Raw genomic sequence first — 23,483 nt, forward strand, 5'->3', positions numbered from 1 at the left:
CAGAGTGTCCACTCTTGAAGGAAGAGGTCATTATTTTGTTCCCTTTTGAATTTCTAGGACCAAGGCTTGTACATACCAGGTTCTCTATAATGGCATGTGAATGTATTGAATACAACGTAGGGTTTATAATAATTCTTAGCAATTAGGTTGATATGAAGGTTAAATAAGATACTGGGCCATTAGAAAGTTTTGAGTTTTCAGTTGGGCAGACCAAGATTCAAATCTCATCTCTGCCTTTTAGGAACTTCTCAACTCAGAGTCTCAGCTGAAACAAGGAAGTGCTCTCTACGTTTGTTTCACAGTTGTAGTAAATGATGAAGGATTTAAGTTCAGTGTGTTAAAGCCTACCCTTCTAGCTCCCTGAGGGCAAGGGCCAGCCATGCTCCATTTTTTTGTTGTTTACATCTTTATTTAAGTATAATTGCTTTACATTGTTGTGTTAGTTGCTGCTGCATAACAAAGTGAATCAGTTATACATATACATATATCCCCCTATCCCCTCCCTCCTGCATCTCCCTCCCACCCTCCCTATCCCACCCCTCTAGGTGGTCACAAAGCACCGAGCTGATCTCCCTGTGCTATGCAGCTGCTTCCCACTAGCTATCTAGTTTACATTTGGTAGTGTATATATGTCCATGCCTCTCTCTCACTTCGTCCCAGCTTCCCCTTCCCCCTCCCCGTGTCCTCAATTCCATTCTCTACGTCTCAGTCTTTATTCCTGTCCTGCCCCTAGGTTCTTGAATACTACAGTGTCCGGCAGAGTGCCTGGGACTGAGTTAATGTTCCCAATATGTTTAAACAGCTGAATTTCCTTTCTTGAGGCCCAGCAACATGATGTAGCCCCACAATTCTAGGTGTGAACACAAAAACATTCTTAAAATGAGAGTGAGGTCACGACTCTTAATTACTTTTGACTGAACCATAATCATAAAATCATAACTCTTTATTGTGAAGGCACTCTGGGCTAGGCACTGGCTGAGTAATTTTCAGATACTATCTTATTCAATCTTTACCACCACTCTCTGGGGAAGGTACTATTTCTCCTTAATTTAAAAAATGGAGGCTCCCATTGTGTCCACAGGTGGTAAATGACTTTAGGCAGCATGACAGCATAACAGTTGCTCAGTAAATGGTAGCAGTTGTGGTGAAAAGTGAATCCAGGGCTTTTTGATAGACTGTCCAAGACAGCTAAGAATCCCAAGGGCTCACCCAGTCCTACCAGGTGAGTCAAAAGGTCTTGCACATCTATGCTGTCTTGTCAAGTAACATAGTTTTTTCTGCATTATATGAAAAGCATACATTTTGGGGCACAATTAAATATGAAACACTGTATAACTTGAACACAGATATGCATCCAAGATTTGCTCTGAAAACTAACTTTTCCATTTGCATTGAAGACATTTAACAAGCAACTTGGTAATATTAAAAAATCAGAACTGGTGATGTCACAGGACTAGGAAGGGAGATGAAATAATCATTTGTAAAATAAAAGAATGCTTCTATTCATTATTATCTGGAAAAATCTAACTACTGTATCTCCTAAAAATAACAAAACAGTAAAATTTCAAAATTCAGGAGGAACAACAGGACAATAAATAGCATTTGTAAGGAAAAAATAGCTTCTTTAATAGATTTCTATGGTGAATGAAAAGGATTGTGAGAGATGGTATGTGCTGCAATTTGATTATGTAATATAATGCAAACATACTCTATTTTTTTTAATACTGCTGTAGCATTCTCCTTTACTCTTTTTTTAAATAGATCTTTATTGGAATATAATTGCTTCACAATACTGTGTTAGTTTCTGTTGTACACCAAAGTGAATCAGCCATATGCATACATATGTCCCCATACTCTATTTTTATACATTTTTAACAACTCTGGACTAGTGCATTAGGACTTTCCAAAGAAACAGAACCAATGGGATGTATATATACATACATACATATATATATATGTATATATCTGTATGTGTGTACACATATGTATATATGTGTGTGTATATATATATATATATATATGTATGTATTTATTTATTTATTTTAAGGAATTGGCTGATGTGATTTTGGGTGCTGGCAAGTTTGATATTTTGCAGGGCTGGCTGGCAGTCTGGAAATTCTGGCAGGCATTAATGCTGCAGTTTTGAGTCCAAAGCAATCTGGAGGCACAATTCTTTTCTCCTTGGAGGACTTCAGTCTTTTACAACTGATTGGATGAGGCCTACCCACATTATGGAGGGTAAGATATGTTACTCAAAGTCTACTGGTTTAAATGTTAATCACATCTCAAAAATACCTTCATAGCAACATCTAGACTGGTATTCAACCAAGCAACAGGGCACTACAGTGTAGCCAACTTGACACACAAAATTCACCATTACAACTAGTATATTCAAGCAGGCTGGGAGAAGTACACCGGGAGTAAGTTGGCAGGAATAATAGGAAGAGAGCATTTGTACTACAAGTAGATCAAGTGAAGGAGAGCAAGGGGCCTGGGTGTGGCAGTTGCTTTAAATGCATTTTATTTAACTTATTTAAAGAAGAAATAATTGATAAGTGGCAAATTTCCCCTATTTCATAGGTGTTATTAAAACAAGGCATTGCACGACCCCTGAGACTGATGAATCAAAGCCTTTTGTAGCGTTGATGACAGAGATGCTTCAGTGAGGAAGCTACTGTAAAAATAACCCTTGCTTCCTGCTGGTGCCACAGCTGGTTGCTTAGGGGGAAGCCAGCTTTCAGCATGAATGCGCTGCTGTGGAATCCTGTTTCTAGCTGTCAAAGCAGAAGGTTTAGCATCTTCTTCCAATATTCTGGTAACTCAAAGGAAGAAATTGAGATGATTTACTAAAGGATTACTTAGAGAGCAAGCGATTCAAAACAGGACACCAAACTGAGGTATAAAAAAGGAATATTTATCTTTTAAAAATACAACTTTGAACACTACTGACATCTGATTTACAAAGTATTTTTGTGAAATACTCTTCACTGGCTTTGCTTACTTAGTACATTCTCTTATTTTCAATCGAGACTCAAGGGAGGGCATGCTTATGTTATTACGAGCACCACCAACACCACAGAAGAAAAGACCATCTCTGCCTCAGGATATTAGTCCCCAGTTCTCATCCCTTCCATTTCTTTTCCATCAACCAGGACTTCCTGACTGGTCCACGCACACTCTGACACTGTAATCTGCTGATGGGCACCGCAGAACTAGAGGAGTCCCAGTTCTCAGGACTCCAGGTGGAGCCGACCTATTTGTGCAAAGCTTCACACACCCGAGCCTACTATTTATTCATTACCAGGAATTTTCTATTAATACTCATATCAACTCTCTGCAGACATTCAGCATGAAGTAAACATAGTATTTACAGCAGTACATGGTTTGCAATTCAACACACTGACAGCAGAAGAAAAGGGACCACCAGACTTTGTAAGAAGACCAGAGGGGAAGCGTATCAAAATAAATCCCTTCTGCTGATGTGTGTGTGTGTGCGTGTGTGTGAGCACACACGTGTGTTTTAATTCATAGAAAACTAAACATGCCCTCCTTTAAAAGCAGGCTATTTACAAGGTGATTCTGAATACCACATACACATGCCAGTTATACTGGCCACTTGCTTTCTGTTAATACATCTAGTTTTTTTGTTTTTTGTTTTTTTTTGCGGTACGCGGGCCTCTCACTGCTGCGGCCTCTCCCGTTGCGGAGCACAGGCTCCGGACGCACAGGCTCAGCGGCCATGGCTCACGGGCCCAGCCGCTCCACGGCATGTGGGATCTTCCCGGACCGGGGCACGAACCCGTGTCCCCTGCGTCGGCAGGCGGACTTTCAACCACTGCGCCACCAGGGAAGTCCTAGTTTTTTTTTTTAATTCTGAAATAAACCTTTTATCTGATACATTAGAGAAAATAACTTTGAAACATTTGTCAACTTTTCGTTCACAGTAATTTTGTAAAAGCCACAAACCATGCTTTGTCTTTTAAAAGGTGAACCTGGTCAAGCACCTTCTAGAAGACACTGATGTGTTATTCACTTCCTGGCCTACTGGGAATCGGAAAGACAATGTCAGTTATGGAGTCCCTAGTGCTCCTCTCATTCCTCTCACCAGTAGCAACATTAATGTGAAGAGAAGTTCTGAAACACAAATCACATATAAATCATCAAAACATTTCAGTTAACAGTTAAATCACATATAAATCATCAAAACATTTCAGTTAACAGTGTTTAAAAAATACTAAAGTCTACAACAGTAGTACAGACACTGAAAACACCCCAAATACTCTGTAGCCTCAGGCCTTTTTAAATACTATTAATAAAAAGAGACAACCAATTGACAGAAAAGGAGGAAGTTACAGCACTTGAGGTTTGAGTCAATTTCTTTATAGGGCCTGTAGCTTGAGGTGCTGCTCTAGGATCCTTATTTTAACTCAAAAGATATTCCAGGAATGAATTGATAAATTTAAAGCAATTTCCACTTGAAAACCATTGAAAATACAAATCACTTTCTAAGCTTGTCCAACACACATTTATTTTCAGGATCCCAGGTTGTCAAGCAAAGGGATTCAGGTCAGTTTCAAGCCCTCAAAGCCACAGAATTTCCATCTCTTCTCCAGACTGGCTCCAACTCCAGTCATTTCCTGCTTGAAGGTATGCTGGAGTCGGCTCATGAGACATTCCACATCACTGGTACAGATCTGTGGGAGAGAGAGGACATCTCCTTCAGAACCAGTCCCAGCTTCCTAATCTGGCTGCCCCCACAATGTTGCTTTAGATCGCTGATGCGCATGTGTGTGTGCTAGGCGTGGGGTCGACCTTCCCCTCCCTGTGTGTGTGTATGTGTCAGTTGAGTGGATTACAGATGGAAGCCGCCTTCTGCTTGGACCGCCTGAGTCCACTGAGATTTCTTTTTGTTTCTGTGTTTCATAACTGCTTTATTTAGGCATAATGTACATACAATAAATTCACTTATTTTACATGTACACGTTGATGAATTTTAGTAAAGTTCTACAATAGTGCAACTGTCACCACGATTCAGTTTTGGAACATTCCATCACCCCCCAACAAAGGCTCCTTTGTGCCCCATTGCAGTCAATCTTTACTCCCAAACCCTGACTCAGATTGTTTTCATTGTGGTTTTGCAGTTTTTGGAAATTTCATATATGTGTAATTGTACAATACATAGTCTTTTGTGACTAGTTTCTTTCACTTAGCATGATGTTTTTGAGATTGATCGCCACCAAGCTTTCTCTGGGAAAGAGCTGGTGTCGGTCATGCGGAGAGGCTTAGGTCTGCAGCCAGCTGAATGATGGCTTATCAGTGCTGGTGATGTTACGTTCAGGCCCACTGAAGCTACAAAGCCTTTGGGGAAGAGAGGGAGGCAGAAATGGCTGCCACCAGAGCAGGAGTCTTCACACACGTCTTAGATCACAAAGGAAAAGTGACAGGAATAGAGAATGCTCTGTGTCCCTACTTCTCTGCTCCCTCTCCCCACTCCTCTCTCTCTCTCTCTCTCTCCCTCTCTCTCTCTCTCTCTCTCTCTGTGTCACACACACACACACACACACACACCCCAATATAAAAACAAAAATCTGTTGACCCTTAGGGTTTGCTTCATCTTTATGTTAGTAGCATAGTAGCAACTTTCCTAACTGTGAACCTGGGCACTAGGGCTTGGCTGAAGAGCACTACGGGATCCTTAAAGAAATCCCAAGTTGCTGTCACAGTAAATATTTCTAAAGGTGGTAGGAGGGACCCCCAAATTCTTATAGTACCATTGCAGGCTCTCTTTGGGAGGCCCTGGTACTACCCTGGCAGGAAGCTGCTCAGGAGGAACTGGCAGTAGACTAGGAGTGAGGTCATGCCTTCTCCCCAGTGCTAGTAGTGGACTGGATCCAGTTAGGTGAACGAAGCACACTGCACAGTATCATGTAGAGTTGAATCCCCAGTTCAAAAAACATAAATCTATAATGCTTATAGATATATACATACAATATAGGTGCAGCAGATGTATAAAAAAAGAGTCTGAAATATGATATGCCAAACTTAACAATGGTTATCCTTGAGAGATGGGACTGTGGGGAACTCTCCCTTTGCCTTTACTGTAGTTCTATATTGCTTACATTTTAAAGAGAATATGTTTGCCTTATTTTTGCAATTAAAAAACCCGCATCATTTTTACTGACACAGAGTTCAGTTTCAAACCACCTCAACAGACCACTTGGTCCTGGTGCTCACATTGAATCCCTCCCTTCACTGCCAACTGGGCTGGCCGCTTAATTGCAGAATAGCATCACTTCCCAGAGATAAATGCCAGGGGAGTGCTAGCTAGAACTAAAACAAATGCCGTGAGGAGGATGTATCACCACAGCTGGATTATCAAATGGGCCAGTGCCTCTGTTAAGAGGATATATGCTTATGTACCACAATGTTCATTGCAGCTCTATTTACAATAGCCAGGACATGGAAGTGTCCATAGACAGATGAATGGATAAAGAAGATGTGGCACACATATACAATGGAATATTACTCAGCCATAAAAAGAAACAAAATTGAGTTATTTGTAGTGAGGCGGATGGACCTACAGCCTGTCATACAGAGTGAAGTAAGTCAGAAAGAGAAAAACAAATACCGTATGCTAACACATATATATGGAATCTAAGGGAAAAAAATAGGTCATGAAGAACCTAGGGGTAAGACGGGAATAAAGGCACAGACCTACTAGAGCATGGACTTGAGGATATGGGGAGGGGGAGGGGGAGGCTGTGACGAGGTGAGAGTGTGGCATGGACATATATACACTATCAAGCATAAAGTGGATAGCTAGTGGGAAGCAGCCGTGTAGCACAGGGAGATCAGCTGGGTGCTTTGTGACCACCTAGAGGGGTGGGATAGGGAGGGTGTGAGGGAGACGCAAGAGGGAGGAGATATGGGGATATATGTGTATGTATAGATGACTCACTTTGTTATAAAGCAGAAACTAACACGCCATTGTAAAGCAGTTATACTCCAATAAAGATGTTTAAAAAAAAAAAGAGGATATATGCTTAAATGGCTTAACATTTTGGACATCTAACTGTCAGAAGTCTGCATTTCAATGGCACTTCTCAAAAGGCCCAGATCCTATGAAATAGTATGATCCATGAGCAGCTTTAACTGAATGCTGCTTCTGAAAAAATTCTATCATGAGTTTATTTATTCTGAGGGGTCAAGAGTCCCCTCCTGCCTATATGAGGCATGCATCCTTGACTTTCCAGGGAACTAGCACTTACCCTTGCTCCTGATGCTCTGTGAGCCCCCCCACAGGATAGCGTTCAGGGAAGGAATTGGCCCATGAGATCAGCTGTGAGCAAATATGCAGTCTGTATTACAGACTTATTGTTCCAACTTATTTTGTCCCTGCCTTGATTGTGTCATTGTAGATAACGGCAGTGCTAATGGCTGAAGGCCCAGGGCAAAAGTTTGACTGGTGAGAAATATTTGTTAATTAGCATATGATATGTAAAGTAAAAGAAAGGAGGAAAATTCTTCTAATATATATCTTGGAAGTAGGGTGGCCAATTCATTCAGGTTTGCCCAGGACTTCCCCGGTGTCAGCGTTAGAAGTCCCAAGTCCCAGGAAACCCTTCAGTCCCAGGCAAACAGGGACAGACGGTCACCCTATTAGCAAGAGAGAAACTTTACGCTGAGTCACAGTGAGAGAATAGGTGAGGGAAATTTCCTTACAGTGATTACTAATGACTTATTTGTGCTTGAGGAGAGTGAGGCCACCTGTTCACAAAGAACCCTACATCGCCTTGCATGGCCGTCTCAGGCCCCCACATACCTTATTATCAAGACGGTGCAAGTAGGAGCAGATATATTCAATGCTTGCTCCAAATGGGTGGACATGAAGGAATGTGGAGATAATCCCTATAGAGACAATAGCGTGGAGGTTACACTTGAGCATTGTATTCGTTGAGATGCCACATGATAGTGTCTAGCAATATGTACGTCATATTATGTATTGGGCAGTATTCTAAGTTTATATATATTTTACACACTTAATCTTTACAACGACCCTGTGAGGTAGCTATTACCATCCCCATTTCGCAGATGAGAAGACAATGAGCCACAGAAAGTTTAAGCAACTTGCCCAAGGTCACACAGCTGGTAAGTGGCAGGTATTTGAATCCAGACAGTTGCTCTCAACCACTGTGTGTACTGCCTCTCACTGCACTATACCGCAGGCAGAGAAGCTGGCATTTGAGGAGTCACTTCCGTCGTTCATGATGGCTAAACGCCATTTGAGTTCTACGTTTTACAATGACTTTAGATTGTGCTGGGTTTTTGCAGTTCCTCTGAACCATCTTTAAATTGGATTTTAGCCTCTTATGCATTTAATAATGTCTTGCTGTTGTGGCAAAAGTACAAATCATGTACTTTGCCTGATTAACCTTGTGCCTCTCACAAGAGAATCTGCTGATTGTGTTTGGGTTTTATTCCGTGAGTAGGTCTGTAAAGAAAAGCCAAACATTTCCTTCATTCAAGTGGTGACTAGCATTCTGTTTGTCCTCAGAGTCCTGAATCTCTTCAAGTAACAGAATTCTTATAGCAATTTACAGCCTCCAGTGATGTGCATTTCTAACTCTGGAGTGACTGGCAGCTACACATACTGCCTTGATTATTCTGGCCACCAGGTTAATTGTGCTAATACTACTTCTTTCTCTGGCAACAGGCAGCATATAAATTGTTCAAAAGTCTACTATTTTTTTCTTTAGTTTTTTTTTTGAATTCATTTCCTTTCATAAGATCTTAGGTATATCAAACAGACCCAGAACTGAGTTTGCTGAAAACTGCCAGGAAATAAAAGCGAAATTTGATTTGGTTTATAAACTATGACTTGTCTATCCCTTTAAGCACCTGACAAAGAATATCACAAGTTTAAATTGTAGCTTAAAGTTCAAATAAGTTCTCTGTAAAAGTCCTCCAATATTAGATGGCAAGCGGGTGGGTTGGAGGATCCAGGAGGAACTGATGGTAGGGTTCAAAACTCTATTCAAAATGGATACTATTACTTATAACACCACTTTACTCTTTTTGTTTGTTTGTTTGTTTGTTTTTGTGGTACGCGGGCCTCTCACTGTTGTGGCCTCTCCCGTTGCGGAGCACAGGCTCCGGACGCGCAGGCTCAGCGGCCATGGCTCACGGGCCCAGCCGCTCCGCGGCATGTGGGATCTTCCCGGACCGGGGCATGAACCCGTGTCCCCTGCATCCGCAGGCGGACTCTCAACCACTGCGCCACCAGGGAAGCCCTACTTTACTCTTAAATGACTTGGTAAATTGAATTTCTAAACACGACTCAACCTGAGAAACTTAAATTCTGAAGAAGACAGTCCATATTCAAAGGAATTCTAGATGCTGTGGTCAAGAAATCCTGTCAAATGCCAAGAAGTAACTCCATAGATTTCAAAATACGAACCAGTTTTTGTGGGTTCACACCCAAACAACCAATTTAAAAAATAGATTTTCCTTTCTGTGAGTTCAAGACTACTTTCTTTAAAAAGCAAAACATTAAACACTTAAGAATCTTTGTTTCTAGAACTATCCATTTACAGAGGTTTCCTCTTACCCATAGCTCTTCTCTGACAGTTCTCCCTGTTGCCATGCCAATTTGTTAAAGAACTTAGAGTTCGAAAACGGAATAAGTTGTCCGTCTTCTTGAAGACTCACTGGCAGATCCCCCTGTGCATCTTTATTAACATATCAAAGTGTTAAATCTGAGTACAATATCCATTACTGAAGGAGGCAGATATATCTTTAAAATATGCAGAAGCTAATTAGTGTGGAGAACTTTTGAGATTGGGGTGAGGCTACAGTGTGGCTCAGCTTCCTAGCAGGCAGCTGGGATTATCTGCTGAGGCCCATGATTAGCCCCTTTTAAATGACTGAATATTTTAGTCATTTAAAAGGGGCTCAGTCTGCCACTGTTCTCCAAATAGAATATAAACTCAACAAGCATTTGTGAATAGTGCTGTAAGTGCAAAGTGTTTCTCATTTATCGAGGGCTTACTATGGGCTGGGCACTGTGTTTAGTGATTTAGATGAATTGTCGTATTTAATGCTTGCAGCTACTTTTAGACAGGTAATATTATTATGCCCATTTTTCAGATGGAAGAACTGAAGCTCAGGATGGAAATGGTGGGGTCAAGACAGAAAGCCAGTTCTGTCTGATTCGTTAACCACTTATGCTATCTTGCCTCTGTGAAAAAATTTGTATGTAACGAGAGCAATTGTAGCATTTATCTCATCAGAGCCCACCAGGGTCCAACACCCCACAGACAGCCTCCTGAGTCGCCTGCCAGTAACCTGGAAAGACAGGAGAGAGACACACACCTTCTCCGGAGGCCCATCTGGAGAAGCTCTCTGCCAAACAATGTCTGCACTGCCCCTTGAGTGGGAGTGAGAGGGCTCACCTATCTTTGCTTAGAGATTTAAAAAATCTACAATGTGTTTCTCCAGTGGACCCCCTCTTAGCATAGCACTTAAACTGACACACTTGATGTGGCAGTGGTCACCAGGAGTTTGAAGAGGGCTGGGAGCTGCTATTACCATTTTGATTGAAATCTGTACTTGTTCTTACCCTGTTGTCTTCAGCACTCTGGGTCCTTGCACTGTCATGCTTCATAAATGCTTGGCATGTGCTTACGCATCTTAGGTTAATCCTTCCCCCCACTCCACTGCACTCTATCCATTGAACGTGTGTGTTAGCTTCCTTACCCACTAGCAGTGCTTCGCGTTCAGATTTGATAGGACAGCTGTTCAGGGTCTTCTCCAGAGGGTAGTCACTATCCTGGCTCGATGCACACAGTCTAGAGGCACAGCTTTCCTGTGGGAATAATATGTCTCCCGGGGTCAGTGCACCTTATATGGTAACAGACTTGGTTTCAATTATACAGTAGGGAACTTCTTAACAGTACCTCGAAAGCAATACTGTGCAATTTTGCTTATTGAATGGGAGGGAAAATAGCATAAATTACAAAAGCATCATCAATAATCCAAAGCTTCCTTATAAGCCTTCAAAACACACAAAAATTTTGACATTCATCTTCACTAGTCTTTTTTTTTTTCCCCTTCTGCCTTTATCGTTCTTGACTCTATGCAAGTAGTCTGGGGAATCAGACCCAACATTTATTGTCTGTAAGATGCCAGGCACCGTTAAGTATGTTGTAGCTCCATTCTACAGGTGAGGAAAGTGAGGCTCAGATAAATTAGGTAACTTGCCTAAGATCACATTGCTAGAAAATGGTAGAGCCAGGATTTCATCCCAGGCCACCCAATGTGAAAAGGACCATTCTTTTTTTTTTTTTTTTTTTTTTTTTTGGCTGTGTTGGGTCTTCGTTCCTGTGCGAGGGCTTTCACTAGTTGCGGCGAGCGGGGGCCACTCTTCACTGTGGTGCGCGGGCCTCTCACTGTCGTGGCCTCTCCCATTGCGGAGCACAGGCTCCAGACGCGCAGGCTCAGTAGTTGTGGCTCACGGGCCCAGTTGCTCCGCAGCATGTGGGATCTTCCCAGACCAGGGCTCGAACCCGTGTCCCCTGCATTGGCAGGCAGATTCTCAACCACTGCGCCACCAGGGAAGCCCAGGACCATTCTTTTTTATTTTAGGTCCACACTATGCTAAAGGTCCGTCCCATATTGGAATGGAGAATCTACAGTGTAGCTGATCCACTCACAGGTAATCAACTGTTGGCTCTTGAACTAAAAATTAGAGCCTCTATTTATTGACTATCGGCTCTCTCTCTCTTTTCTCTGATAAGGACATTATCAATTAGGATATTTATGACTTTACAGCAAGAAATGACCATGACAGTGGACTTCTTTGTTGTTGAAAGTTTTCTCTTTCTGAGCGTAGTGTGCATGTTTCATAAGAGATACTCAGGTGAAATACATGACCAGCAGCCAAACTGAAAAATGCCTCCAGACGGTTCTCGGGTTTTTCTTTCTCTCTTTGGGTACTGAGAACATCTTTTCTGTATTATAAATGTGAAGCAAGAGCCTTCAGAAGAAGGAATAAAAGAAATCAGTGCTTCAGTCTCACTGCTGTTGTAAAAGAGAGTGCTGGGGAAATGTTCCGGAGTGGGGAGCAGATCGTGGATGACTCGGATGCTTCGTCACTTCTTTCCTTCCAAAAGCCCTCAGCAGGGACAGGTTTCCTTCTTTTTTCTTTAAAGATGCCTTCAAAGCTTCCAGGATGCTGCCCCTGAATGAAACTAATGGTCTTTGCTGCAAGACATGTTGTTTTGTGGATTTACAGGCTTCTGGGCTGTAGTCAGAAGGGAAACCTTTCTTGATGACCTACTCAATCTTTGGTCTTTGGAATCCAATCCAGTCAGTAACCATCACGCCAAGTTTGATTTAAACTGCTGTCTCACTTCTAAGCCACGGGCTGTACATGTGCTTCTAACCCCCTTAAAACATTAAATGATCCAGTAAGCCATTTCTTAAGTGTGAGAGTTTAACAGATTGGGCTTCATTTAAGATACGTAGACACCTTGAGAAGTTTTAGCCATCTTGAATCAAAATGTAGCCTTACTGAAACCTGACTTCAACTTTATTATAGCTGGCATTTAAAAAATTACAAGGTATATTGAAGGGATGCTTATCACCTTGAAATTTTTTATAAACAAATATAAAGCTGCTATATTAAGATACATCATCAATTCAGGAAAAATTAGATCCCCACAAATAAAACAACTAATTTCACAGATGACAATATTAATCATGAAAAATAATAAAAATAAATTAGAACACTATGAATTACTGTGAAGCATATTCAACAGTTACAGAAAAGAGAGGAATAGTATTTTCCTATAACTGGAAATAAGGGAACAATCTCAGAGTGTTTATAACATAAACTTCATTTAAAGAGAAGCACACAGTTAAAATGTTAAATTTAAAAGAAATGAAAAGGAAACAAACTGGGAAAAAAAAGTTTAATGGCTCTTTTAAAGGGTAGAATGGCCAATAAGGTAGTAGGAAATGGGCGATCAGAATTCAAGGGAGGGTTCATGATATCACCTTGCATTTTACTAGCAGATTCCAAGAGCTAGTTCTTTCTGCAGACATAAGTCACATTGTTATATTGCAAAACACTGACAATAACTCACACTGTGGTTTACTGTCAAGAAACCCAAACAAAAAGAAAAAATATCCCTCCTCACCAAAACTTATTGCTTTCTTTTCAACCTGAAATTATTTTTGCAGTCTAATGTGATGGTACTTTGCTTCCTAACCTAATTGTGACAGTTTGAAATATTTGGTCACAAATCAGCTTCCCAGAGAAGATCAGATTATAATGAACTGTCATGACTCTCCCTGAAGGAAACCTCACTTAAAATAACAGGACAGAAACATATTCTGACTCACATTTTTCTGTTTATCAGTTGGATTTCTCTCCCTGTCCTCTTTAGCTGCCACTTCAAGGTATATTTAGTTGCAAAATGGGAAACACTTAGACTTAGGTATAATATTGCAAGATTTTTCAATGCCATTTGACCCTTCACTTCTTTAAATGAAATACTTTACAAAGCAGAGAGCTGCTTACACGAAAATGTCCTCAAGTCAATTTGTGATGTCAATCCTGAAGAGTGATTTGAAGCTTAATGTCATTAGGATAACCCCACGTTCATCTGTCGTCTTCTGGCTACACTACACACACACTCCATCTTATGCAAGAAGGGAAACAGAGCTAAGTAGCAGCTCTGGGACATTTTAGAAGCTCTGATCGTATGAGGAAAGTCCTGCTAAGTAGAGCAGCTTTGGCACTTTTCAATTAAATGCTTGATAAATGAATTTGTCTGGGATTATGCTCATTTCTTTAATAACACCCACAAAACTGGAAAGTGAGTTGGTTTTATGAAGTGGAAAAATTAAAAGCATATTGCAAATGGCCTCCGGAAGAAAACACTTTCAATCATTTGTTTCAACTACACCAAGGTTGCCAGTTCTTGATGGCACTCTGGGGGAAGTCACTATGCTGGCAAACATACCCAGGGCCTGTATGCATTGCATCTTCCTGTGCTGAGCCCAGAAGAGAAAAAGCACGAGCTCCTGTGGAACCGTAGAACTGTGGAATTGATTTCTGGCTCTTGGTCTAAGCTCCTAATCTTCTCTCTCTTTTTTTTTCTTTGTTATTTTTCTTTATTTATTTGTGGCTGTGCTGGGTCTTCATTGCTACGTGGGCCTTCTCCAGTTGCGGTGAGGGGGGGCCACCCCTCGCTGTGGCGCGTGGGCCTCTCATTGAGGTGGCCTCTTCCGTTGCGGAGCACAGGCTCCAGGTGAGCGGGCTTCAGCAGCTGTGGCACGCGGGCTCAGTAGTCGTGGCTCGCAGGCTCTAGAGCGCAGGCTCAGTAGTTGTGGTGCACGGGCTTAGTTGCTCCGCAGCATGTGGGATCTTTCCGGACCAGGGCTCGAACCCGTGTCCCCTGCATTGGCGGGCAAAGTCTTAACCACTGCGCCACCAGGGAAGCCCCCTAATCTTCTCTTTCTTCTGAGACATTAAGTCAGGCAGCTATGGTCAATGGGCTTTTCTTTTCAGAGGATAAGTTCACTTGAATGTTCAGGCATAAAGGAAATTAGAGAGGTATGACAGGGAGACGCCATCAGTAGACTTTACATCCCTTAAATAGACTGGGCACCTGATGCATGGTTGAGATACATTAATCCATCTAGAAGTTCATAGACTTTCTCAGAGGTCCTCACTGGAGGTTCTATGGCTGCAGGCTCTCATTAGGCAAAGTCCCATTTTGCCTTCCCGGTTGCTATTATCTAGCTTTAGAATAATGTGTCTCCTTGTTTGCTTTCCAAGTTTCCCCCCTTTTGGTTTTGGCTATTTCAACACTGCAGCAGCTCATTATTACACTAGATGGAGTGTCGGCAAAGAAATGTCAGTGTTCTGTTGTACTTGTGTTTCTTCGTTTAATGAAATGCTTAATTGAAAGTATTTTGTGTCACACGGGCTTTCTATGTTGTTATTTGCTTGACTAGATGAAGCAGGGATGAGGTGTATACTCTGATCTTCTCCAAGAAGGAAGACTGAGGAATGTTAGGGATGGACGGACATTTTATTCATTGAAAAGTATACTCTCCAGAACCTTTAGAAATGCCAAGGACTCATACCTAAAAGCAGAGCCCTTGATTCAAGAATTTCCCTGGAGAAGGGCTTTTAATCCCCAGTCAACCAACCATTCCACATTGATACCTATTGGTAGGAGCTTCCAGGGCATTTTCATTGTCACTGAAAAGGGGGAAGGGGGCAAGGGAAAAGGGTCACTTAGTACTCATGTACCTTTTCTTTAAGATTTTCCAACATTTTTTCCACCTGTAACTTGTCATCTTTGATTTTTTCAAGTTCAGCTTCTTTCCTTTTGTATTCCTCTTGGACTTTGAGTAGATGCTACAAGAAAGACCAAAGACAATCAAGTCTTAAGAAGCCACACTTCACTTAAAAACACTGGCTGAAGTTAGATATTAGGCAGGCCTGCCTCACTTTCCCCCGGCACACACAATCATTGCTCCATGCAAAGATACTAAAGGGAAAATCAAGATACTTTTCACTTGAAGTTATTTTATCTGGCTCTTATGAATCTTTTGGATTTGTTCATATTTTAGAAAGAGTCTGAGAAACTAATTGATCTAATCACTTAACTTTCCTATTCCAGCCAGATGTAAGGGTAGGGTGCAGTTAATACTATGTGGACAATATCTTGATTTTGGCATAGAACTGAACTTAATGTGTAAAGCATTCTTGCAAATAGTCATTTTCCAAGCCAAGTTCAATTTCTGTGAGAAAAGTAAAGAATCCAAATTTCACAAATTTATCAGTAGGCAAGGAACTGGATTCATCATTAATGATTACTACAAATACTGTGTATTTAGCATCTATCATGTGCCAAGTATTGGGCAAAGGGTTTCATATGCATGATCTCATTTAAGCCTCACAATAAAACTATGATACATAAGCCTGAAGGTTAGAGAGGTTTAATGGTTTGCCTAAGGCTATTCAGATAGTCAGTGCCAGAGCTGGGATTTAAACCCAGGTTGAGTCAACCCCACAGCCCATGTTCTTAACCATCATATTAGACTATACATCTATTGGGGATAAGATGGGAGAAATTTTACCATTGTTTACAAGGCTATTGTCCAGTAAAAAGTAATCAAAATGAGTAAAATTAATTTTTCAGGAGGTAGAGACCTAATTGTCTCACCGAAGTTTTTGAAGTGACGGAATGAAAAAAAAAGTTCATTAGTTTTAAATTGAACCACTCCATTCTTACGTGGAGTGGTTTCAAATCAAGGTAAGAGGGGAAAACAACAACAAGAAAATGTTTTCAAAGTTTTCCTTTTCAGAGGCTTGCAAAAGACCATTGGGAGGGCTAAAAGACACAGTACGATGTACATTGTTGAAATTCTTTGAAGTCTAGCTGAGGAGATGTATTTTTTGGTGGAAAGATAGCTGATGTAATTAAACTAGATCCCTGATCTAATTAAACTCCATGGTGACAGTAAAAGGAAGGTAAGCATTACTTCACACATTTTGTTAATAGGAAAGGTAAAATATTAATGTGATATTGCTTGTCACATAGGAAGACAATGATAGCAGAAGTAATAGGAACATGGGGCTCTTACTGCCAGAAGAGACTCCCTGTTCACAATTTGTGATTTCTAAACATCAATAAGCTTTGCCCTAGATAATTCCAAGGCACACAATTAAAAAATTATTGGACAGTTTAAGTTGTGAGGAAAATGGCTGGTAGTCTGGCAAGACAGAAGAGGATAGTACCCTTACTCAGAAGTACTACTCCTTTACTATAATGGAAACAGATGTTGATATCTTTTAAATAGTAGGCTTGCTGTGGTGGTTACATGAAACTTCTAGATATTGAGCATCTGTTACACAATGTTGTATTTGAATGCAATTACAGTTGGATGCACTTATTTACTTTACTTTTTATACTTGGGATAACATGCTGGTAAACTAATTCACATAAATGACTGTGAAAACAAAACAAAACAAAAGCACATTGGTATTATGTGCCCCAAAGCACTGATACTTAAAAACCCATAACACCCCTCTTTCCAACCAAATCAAGGGTAGGATTCTTGCCATTTCTTCTAAAAGACTGTATTATTTAGCATTGTATCAACAGATACTTATTCACCAGCACCGTTGCATATCTAAGTAATTAAGGTTCTTCATAATGACCTTGAGACCCTGTCCAAATCCCAAAGTACATTCCGTAGCATAAAGGAAAGATTAGGTTATGCTCAGTGTAGTTTTATTGTTAAGTATTTTTTACTGAATGCACTTTCTTTGAAAATTGGTGATCCACTGCTATCTCTGCATTTACCAGAATATTTCATAAACTACAATACATAATCCCTTCCTCAGCCATGCCAGAGAACACAATACCAAGAAAAGAAGAGGTTTGCTATTCTGTTTGCTTGTGGGGGCCCTTTTACAAGTGAGGAGCTGATTACTATCCTTCCAAAAAGCTCAGAGGACCAAAATGTCTTTACCTGTTGCATTCCTTGCAGGGCTTGCTGCAGGAGTTTCAGCTGCTGTTCCTTGTTTGGGTCATCTTCTCTGTGGGCTTTGCCTTGTTCTTGCTTTAGCAGTTCCACCTCATTCCGGTAGGCATCAAGCTGCCAACGGAGGCTGTCATTTTCTTCTTTCAGAGCTTCTGCCTGTGATACTAAGGCTAAACAATCAATACAAAGGAGTAAAAACCACATATCCAGATTCTGTTGTGGTTCACCTTAGTACCATGAAAACTTGGTGTTTTAAATTGACATGTATAAAAAGCCTCTCAGTGAGAAACTTTAGATCTGAGTTGGCCATGGTAGCAAGAGATGGACACAAAAGCACAAAGACTCATTTTTGTAAATGAACACAGAATTCCAACACACAAAAGTCCTCATCGTGTTTCAAATTCTTCACCTCAAACATCACTAAAATATTTCTAGGTAACATCAGTTACTTTTACTTGAAATGCAGCAAATAATAAGAGCCTGTAGTAATAAAATAGAAGGCTAATTGTCTTGAACTGATGACTGTCCACACAATAATTTGGCTGACATTTATTCTTAAAAAATGCAGCCTTAACTGATCCTATAGAGGAAAGGTAAATGTAAAAATTAAGACACAAGACTTCCTGGGGAATTCCCTGGTGGTCCAGTGGTTAGGACTCTGTGCTTTCACTGCTGAGGGCCCAGGTTCGATCCCTGGTTGGGGAACTAAGATCCCACAAGCCGTGCAGTGAGGCCAAAAGAATAAAAACTTCCAGTTTATGGTCTAGCATGTAAGGAGCTTAGAAGTCACCACTCCATCCTAACAACAAGTAAAAAGCTGAACAAACTGGAAAAAACCAACAACTCTTCTTAGATACAACAGAGAAGTGAAGTAACAGGGCAAACTCATAGACCCAAAATTGGAGAGACAAACAGGTGAATACAGAGAATCACAACTTACCAGACCAGAAACCCATGAGCAGATATCACCACAGGAAACAGTGCCAAGGTAGGAAAACCTAAACTGTACTTGGCAATTTGCTGTAGGCTCAGTGTAAATAAGTCTGAGAGTTAAAAACTCCAGGGAGACCCAGTCATAGCTAGGTCCCTACGCTTTTGTGAGTTTTATCTCCAGGGGCTCCACCTGGTCCTCAGAGTGAACACTGGAGAAAAATTCCTATGTGCTTCCAGCAGGGGAGGGGAAAAAGAAACCCTCTTGAGATATACCAGAGCATCATGTTCTTCTTTAAAAGGGCTACCTTCAGAAGAAATGATTTTACCATAGCCTAACCTACTGGGGTAGCACCAGAGCCTAACCAACCCAGGGAACCAACCAGCTCCAGACCCCTCTAGCCATTCTGTCCCACCTAAAGGGGGAGAAAAAACTGAGAAACACTTGTGAAGTTCAAAGTCCAGAGGCATAGGCTCACTAAAAGACTGAGGCCTAATCATAGGACTATAAAATGATTCTCCCCCCACCACATCTTACCACAATACCACAAAAGTCCTATTTAACAGGATTCCTTTCACCTAGTACATCATGTCCAGATTTCAACAAAAAATTACAAGGCATACTAAAAAGTAAAAAACATAGTTTGAAGAGACTGAACAAGGATCAGAACCAGAGTCAGATGTGGCAGAAATGTTGGAATTATCAGACAGGGAATTTAAAACAACTATTATTGGGAATTTGCTGGTGGTCCAGTGGTTAGGACTATGTGCTTTCACTGCTGAGGGCCCAGTTTTAGTCCCTGGTTGGGGAACTAAGATTCCCACAAGCTGCATGGCACAGCCAAAACAAAACAAAACAAAGAACCCCACAACTATTATTAATATGCTACAGGCTTTAATAGAGAAAGTAGACAACATAGAAGAACAGATGGATATTGTATGCAGAGAGACGGAAATTCAAAGAAATAATCAAATAGAAATGCTAGAGATCAAAAACACTAACAGAAATGAAAAATCCCCTTGATGGACTTATTAGTAGATTGGGCATGGCTGGGGAAAGAATTTCTGAGCTTGAGGATATGACAATAGAAACTTCCTAAACTGAAAAGCAAAAAGAAAAAAAAATTACCCCCCCAAGAACAGAAAATGCAAGAATTGTGAGACAATTACAAAGATGTAAAGTATACATAATGAGAATATCAGAAGGAGAAAAAAGAGAGAAACAGAAACAATATGTAAAATAATAATGACTGAGAACATGTCTAAATTAACGTTAGACACCAAACCACAGATCCAGGAATCTCAGAGAGCATCAAGCAGGATAAATGCCAAAACATATAACATTCAAATTTCAGAAAATCAAAGAGAAAGAAACAATATTGAAAGAAGCCAGAGGAAAAAAACACCTTACCTATAGAGAAGCAAAGATAAGAATTACATGCTACTTCTCTTCAGAAATCATGCAAGCAAGAATAGAATAGAGAGAATAGTCACAGTGTTAAGAGAAAAAAAATCCACCAACTTAGAATTCTGTACCTTGTGAAATTATCCTTCAAAAGTGAAGGAGAAATACTTTCTCAAAGAAAAATTCAGGGAATTTGTTGCTATTAGGCATGCCTTGCAAGAAATGTTAAAGGAAGTTCCTAAGACAGAGGAAAAATGACATAAGTCAGAAACTTGGATCTACATAAAGAAAGGAAGAACATTAAGAAGGAAAAAGTGAAGGCAAAATTAAAACTTTAATTTTTCTTATTCTTGAGCTAACAGATAATAGTTTGTTCAAAATAATACTGACAATGCGTTCAATTATGTATGCTTGTGTGTGTGTGTGTGTGTGTGTGCGTGTGCTTATGTGTAAGTGAAATTAATGACAGCAATGATACAAGGAATTGGGATTATGTTATCATAAGGTATTTGCACTACCCACAAACTGGTATAGTGTTATTTGAAAGTGGACTTGGATTAGTCATAAATGTAAATTGCAAACTCTAGGGCAACCACTAAACAAGTAAAAAAAAAAAAGAAGTATAACCAGTATGCTAACAAAGAAGAGAAAGTAGAATCATATAAAATGCTCAATTAAAACCACAAAGGGCTGGGAAAGTGTAGAAGACAAAAGGAAGAACAAAGAACAAGAGCAATAAATAGAAAACAGTAACAAATATGGTGGATATTAATCCAAATACATCAATAATCATTTTAAACATCAGTGGTCTAAATACACCAATTAAAATTCAGAGATTGTCAGAGTGATAAAAAAACAAGAAACAACTGTAGTGGTATCTTTAAGAAACACACTTTAAATATAAATATACATATAGGTTAAAAGTAAAGGAATGGAGAAAGACACTATGCTAACACTAATCAAAAAAAAAAGTAAAAGTAGCTATATTAATTTTAGACAGAGCTGACTTCAGACCAAGGAAAGTTATCAGGGCTAAAGAGGGGCATTACATAGTGATAAAGGGGTTAGTACTACAAGAAGACATAACAAACAATGTGTATGAGCCTAACAATGGTGTGTCAAAATAAGTGAAGCAAAATCTGATAGAACTGCAAGGAAAAAATAGATGAATCCACTATTATATTATAGAGACTTCATACCTCTCTATCAAAAGTGGAACAATCCAGTAGGAAGAATATCAGTAATGACACAGTTGAACTCAACAGCACCATAAATTAACTGGATACAGTTGACATGTATAGACTGTTTCATTTAACAAAGGCAGATTACACATTCTTCTCAAGCACACATGCAACATGCACCAAGATAGATCACATTCTGCATCATAAAACACATATGAACACATTAAAAGAATAGAAATCACACTAGGTATACTATCAGACCACAATGAAATTAAACTAGAAATCAATAACAGAAAGAGAGATGGAAAATTCTAAAATACTTGGAGATCAAACAACACACATCTAAAAGGTATGAGTCAAAGAAGAAATCTCGAGAGAAATTTTAAAATATTTGAACTAAATGGAAATAAAAATACAACTCTCAAAATTTGTGAGATGCAGTGAAAGCCATGCTTAGAGGGAAATGTATAGCTTTGAATACATAGATTAGAAAAGATCTAAAATCAATTATCTGAGCTTCCACCTTAGGAAACTAGAAAAAGAAGAGCAAATTAAATCTAAAGTAAGCAGAAGAAAAGATATCATAAAAATAGATCAGAAATCAATTAAGTAGAAAACAGGAACTCGACAGAAAATTTATGAAACCAAAAGCTGGTTCTTTCAGTAAAATTGATAAAACTCTAGCCAGTTTAACTAAGAAAAAAATAAAGAAGACACAAACTACTAATGTCCAAAATGAAAGAGAGGATATCACTATAGATCCTATGGACATTAAAAGGATAATAAAGGAATATTATGAACAACTTTATGTCCAACATTTGATAACCTAGATGAAGTGGGCCAACTCCTTGAAATACACAATCTGTTAAAACACACACAAGAAGTAAACATGGGAAGGAAATCTAAAAAGTATATGTATATGTATGGCTGATTCACTTTGCTGTACAGCAGAAACTGACATAGCAGTGTAAAGCGACTATACTCTAATATAAAAAAGAAGTAGAAAGGGCTTCCCTGGTGGCACAGTGGTTGAGAGTCTGCCTGCCGATGCAGGGGACACGGGTTCGTGCCCCTATCCGGGAAGATCCCACATGCCGTGGAGCGGCTAGGCCCGTGAGCCATGGCCGCTGAGCCTGCGCGTCCGGAGCCTGTGCTCCGCAACGGGAGAGGCCACAACAGTGAGAGGCCCGCGTACTGCAAAAAAAAAAAAAAAAAAAAAAGGAAGTAGACTACTTGAATAGGCCTCTATCTCTTAAAGAAATTGAATCAATAATTAATAATTCTCTAAAACAGAAAGTACTAGGCCCACATAAGTTTACTATTGAATTCTTCTAAACATTTAAGGAAGGAATAATACAAAATTTCTACAATCTCTTCCCGATGATAGAAACAGAGGGAATACTTCCTAACTCATTCTACGAAGTCAGCATTTCCTTAATACCAAAACCATACAAAGACATTACAAGAAAAGAAAGCACAGACTGATGTCTCTCATGGACACAGAGGCAAAAATCCTCAACAAAATATTAGTAAATCAAATCCAAGAATGTATAAAAAGAAATACACCACAATCAAGTGGAATTTATCCCAGGTATGCAAGGGTGGTTCAACATTCAAAAATCAATTAATGTAATCCATTACATTAACAAGTTAAAGAGGTTAAAGTCACATGAAAGTATCAATAGATACAGAAAATGTATTTGACAAAATCCAACACCTATCCATGATAAAAAAAATCTCAGTAAACTAGGAAGAGAGAACTTCCTCAACTTGATAATGAACATCTACAAAAAACTTACAGCTAACATCATACATCGTGGTGAGAAACTTGAATCTCTCCCATTAAGAACAAGGCAAGGATGTCCCCTCTTACCACTGTTTTTTTCAGCATTGTACTGGAAGTCCTAGTTAATGAAATCAGACAAGAAAAGGAAATAAGATGTACATACAATGGGAAGGAAAAAATAAAATTGCCTTTGTTTGCAGAGGACATGGTCATCTATGGAGAAAATCTGAAAGAACTGACAGAAAAACTCCTGGAACTAATAAGCACTTATAGCAAGGTTGCAGGATATATAAAAAAGTTAATATACAAAAGTCAGTTGCTTTGCTATATACCAAAAATGAATAAGTAGAATTTGAAATTCAAAACATACTACCATTTATATTAACACAACAAAAATGAAATACTTAGGTACAGATGTAACAAAATACATATGAGATCTATATGAGGAAAACTACAAAACTCTGATGAACGAAATCAAAGAACTAAATAAATGGAGAGATTAATGTTTATGGATAGGATGACTTTATACTGTCAAGATATCCGTTATTTCCAACCTAATTTGTGGATTCAGTGAAATCCCAATCAAAATCCAAGCAAGACAGTAATCAAGACA

At 39.7% G+C, this 23,483-nt stretch overlaps 1 protein-coding gene across 19 annotated transcripts in view; it reads right to left on the reverse strand.

Annotated features, from left to right (window-relative positions):
• Positions 1-2,504: 2,504 nt before the first annotated feature.
• ENOX2 (ecto-NOX disulfide-thiol exchanger 2) overlaps positions 2,505-23,483 on the reverse strand; it is a 281,454-nt gene continuing 260,475 nt past the window's right edge. For 16 of the 19 annotated variants that reach the window (XM_082609143.1, XM_082609153.1, XM_082609141.1 and 13 more), the window contains 5 exons: positions 17,557-17,738; positions 15,326-15,433; positions 10,756-10,864; positions 7,823-7,908; positions 2,505-4,694 (listed from right to left, as the gene is read on the reverse strand). In XM_082609143.1, coding sequence (XP_082465269.1) covers positions 4,563-4,694; positions 7,823-7,908; positions 10,756-10,864; positions 15,326-15,433; positions 17,557-17,738 — 617 coding nt within the window. In that variant the 3' untranslated portion in view covers positions 2,505-4,562. The remainder of the gene's footprint in view (positions 4,695-7,822; positions 7,909-10,755; positions 10,865-15,325; positions 15,434-17,556; positions 17,739-23,483) is intronic. The other 3 variants (XM_082609148.1, XM_082609151.1, XM_082609146.1) reach the window with 1 other exon arrangement.

Source organism: Mesoplodon mirus (assembly GCF_964341445.2).
Source record: "Mesoplodon mirus genome assembly, chromosome: X".
Classification (NCBI taxonomy): domain Eukaryota; kingdom Metazoa; phylum Chordata; class Mammalia; order Artiodactyla; family Ziphiidae; genus Mesoplodon; species Mesoplodon mirus.